A 3,247-nucleotide genomic window follows, 5' to 3' on the forward strand; every position below is an offset into this window, starting at 1 on the left:
CTCTCCTCCTCTCCTCCCATCTTCTCCTCAGTCCTCCGATTCACTCAGCCAGAAATCCCCGAGCTTCCCAGCTCGCAGCGAGGTCTGCAGGGCATCAGTGAGGGAGTGAGAAAAGCGCCAGGCCCCCAGGGAAATCCGCGGGAGTGCCCATCCCCAGAAGCTTTTAGCGAGATGCGCCCTGCTCTCAGGGCATTCTGGGAGTCATCCACCAGACTGACCACACCAGCCCTCACCCTGGCCCCAGGGAGAGAACGCCAGCCCCAGCCTTGACCCCACCCCACCCCACCCCACCAGACGTCTCCTCCTCTCCATTCGCCCCCAGGCCAGGGGAACCCACACCGTGTGGCTGTCGCTAAGACCTGGGTCTCCGTCTCTCAACCATATAAAGGCAAGGGGATAATTTCTCCCGCATTTCCACGCGCACAGGTGGCTGGTGGGTAGGATGTGATTCAGCACATATGGATGAAGGGCTAAGGATGTGCCAGACATCACCTAGGCATTCATTCAGGGAAAGGGCTTCTGGAGGCACTGAGGTTCTTGGAGGGGTCACAGTGCGAAGGTGGCGAAGGAAATAGGAGGGGCTGGCCACAGAGAAGAACTAGAGGGCTGTGCTGGCTTAGGCAGCCAGGAAGGGCCCTGCAGAGGTGGCACTTTAAAGTCCAGAAGAAACTGGTTCTGTAGGGAAGGCGGGACAGAGGGTACCAGCAGGCACCGGCCCTGAGGCCTGCAGGGGATGCACGAGCCAGGGTCAGCGAGCAGTGCCTTCCATAAAAGCTACCCCGCAGGCAGCTGGGGTGGTGCTCACTGCTGGTACCTTTGGTGTCGCCGCCATGTAGGCAGCCCAGCGACTCCTCGGCCCCATCCTCCGCCTTCCTCTCCTCCCCGCCTTTGTTCTTGGGCGCCCAGGTCATCTTGTTCTCCTTCTTGAGGCGCCGGCGCGCGTTGGCGAACCAGGTGGACACCTGGGTGAGGGTCATCTTGGTGATGATGGCCAGCATGATCTTCTCGCCCTTGGTGGGGTAGGGGTTCTTGCGGTGCTCGTGGAGCCAGGCCTTGAGCGTGCTCGTGGTTTCCCGGGTGGCGTTCTTCCTGCGCCCGGCACTGGTCAACTCCACGGCGCTGCTGTACCTGCGGGGAGAGAACCCGGCTCAGGGTCCTGGGGCCGGCAACCTGGGGCAGCAGGCGGGGGAGGGTGTGTGGCCTGTGAATGGACTCTGCGCCTGTCCCTCCCCGCTCATCCCCCCTTCCCACTCGCTGCCCAGATCAGCCCTACCAGGGCAGTGGACGGGGCAGGACTTTCCATGCCAGCCACCAGTGCCCCCCACACCTTACCGGTCATAGGGGTATTGCCCCAGAGTCGGCTCATAGGGACAATAGGCTCCCGGTTGTGACAGGCCGGGTGTGAAGTTCCCTGCAGTCTCCTTAAATTCATACTGTGCGTTCTGGTGGGGGAGGGAGACAGAATTCAGTTCTCCCACCATGTAGGGAGGAGACCAGGCGGGGCAGTTGCTAAGGGTGTAAACTCCAGCGGAGTCTGGTCTGGTTTAAATTCCAGTACCCACGACCTCGCATTGGCGGTGTGATCTTGGGAACAGTTGTTCACCACTCCACGCCTCCGCTTCCCCTTGCTAACTGGGGATCATAATAATGGTCCCTATAGGCTATTGAAGAAGAGCGCAGGGCAGAATTCCTGGTGCAGCATAAGCAGTAGTTACATGTTAGCGGTTATTATTACTGTTACCACTTGTGTGTCCCTCCCCTCCCCCCACTAGCTGGGGGACTTCCCTGCCTCAGTTTCCAGCAGAGCTGGTCCCTGACCCTGGGTATCTCTGCGACTCTGGGTAAGGTATTGACCTCAGCTTCCTCAGCTCACATTGAGGAAAGTGATGACTTGCCCACCTCGTGTATGAATAGGGATGCAAATGTTTCCTAAGCAGCATGGGCTTCTGCAAACTGCAACATGGTGCAAAGATGGGCTTTTCCCCTTCTCACAATCCTAACCACTGCCTGTCCTTGGCGTTGGGCATCCTTCCTAGATTTTCCCTGGAGATGTCACAATGGATTTCACCAGCAGCTGCTGGGGCTTCTGCCTCTGGGCGGGTGGGTTCTGGCGCACAGACCCAGGTCCCACCCCTTGCACTCACCAGCGCCCCGTACAGCGCGGGTGGCTCCGGGCTGTAGGGCAGGTACCCAGGGTAGCTCTGAGCAGCTGCAGCGGCCGCGTAGGGGGCTCCATAGATGCCCAAGGCCGTGCCCAGCTCCGGCCGCGCACTGCCCAGCAGCCCGTTATCGTAGGGTGCTAAGCAGAGAGCCGCCGCCGGGGTGGAGCCCGAGGCCACGTCTGGGACAGAGCTCGGGGAGGATTCGCAGCAAGTGGCGCTGGAATTTGCAGACACCAGAAACTACGGGGGCGGGAGAGAAGGCATGGGAGGTCAGAGACCCGAACGCTGGACCGCTCCTTCGTTCCACATCACCCAAATGCCACCGCGTGCCGAGCATTCTGCCGAGCACTGAACAGGAATGATCCGAAGACCCGATTCATCTAAACTGCCCTTAGAGACACTCCTAAGCCGTTGCTAGGGCTTCAGGTTCCCACGGGGTCCCGCCATGGAGGACATCCGGAAACCCACCCGGCTGGTTCCCTCGCAGACCCCCGCCCCTTCCCCATCACAGGGTCCTGCAAAGGCAGAGCTAGAAGTTGGCCTTGTAGACCTTCCTCACGTCACGTCTCACAGACAGACACACATTTCACAGAAAGGGCGTGAGGACCCCAGTAAGCGCAGACCGGCCCAAGGTCACCACGCGGGTCTGAGGTCGGGCAGGGACTAGACCCCAGGAAGATACACCCCACAGTCTGGAGAGAAACTGGAGAACAGTGGTGGGCATCCCCAGAATTCCTCCAGGAAACCCTGGGCCCTGCACAACACCCACACTGGCCTGTGAAACTGGAGGAACCAGAAGCTGAGAGCTTGGACCGACCCAAGGAAGGGGGAAGACAAGAACAGAGGTCAACCACGGACAGCAGCAGGACAGTTGTGCGATGGACAGCGTCCTGGACTGGGAGTCTCCTTTCCTGAGACCCTCCTGGCCGCCTCGGAGACTATCTGCACAGTAAGGAGGCCTGTCTGGAAGCTCTCAGAGGCCCCACCCTCCTCGCTGAGCACAGGGTCAGAGGGTCCAAGTTTCGGGTCACCACGATTTTCCAGCTTGCGCTGGGGGAGTGGAAGGTTCCCGGCTAGGACCTGAG

At 60.2% G+C, this 3,247-nt stretch overlaps 1 protein-coding gene across 1 annotated transcript in view; it reads right to left on the bottom strand.

Annotated features, from left to right (window-relative positions):
- Nucleotides 1-40: 40 nt before the first annotated feature.
- LOC102419560 (iroquois-class homeodomain protein IRX-6) overlaps nt 41-3,247 on the bottom strand; it is a 3,714-nt gene continuing 507 nt past the window's right edge. Inside the window, exons 2-5 of the mRNA XM_006103061.3 lie at nt 2,145-2,402; nt 1,333-1,442; nt 815-1,128; nt 41-84 (exon numbers count right to left, since the gene is read on the bottom strand). Coding sequence (XP_006103123.1) covers nt 41-84; nt 815-1,128; nt 1,333-1,442; nt 2,145-2,402 — 726 coding nt within the window. The remainder of the gene's footprint in view (nt 85-814; nt 1,129-1,332; nt 1,443-2,144; nt 2,403-3,247) is intronic.

The sequence above is a fragment of the Myotis lucifugus genome, unplaced genomic scaffold (assembly GCF_000147115.1).
Source record: "Myotis lucifugus unplaced genomic scaffold, Myoluc2.0 scaffold_459, whole genome shotgun sequence".
NCBI classification, from domain to species: domain Eukaryota; kingdom Metazoa; phylum Chordata; class Mammalia; order Chiroptera; family Vespertilionidae; genus Myotis; species Myotis lucifugus.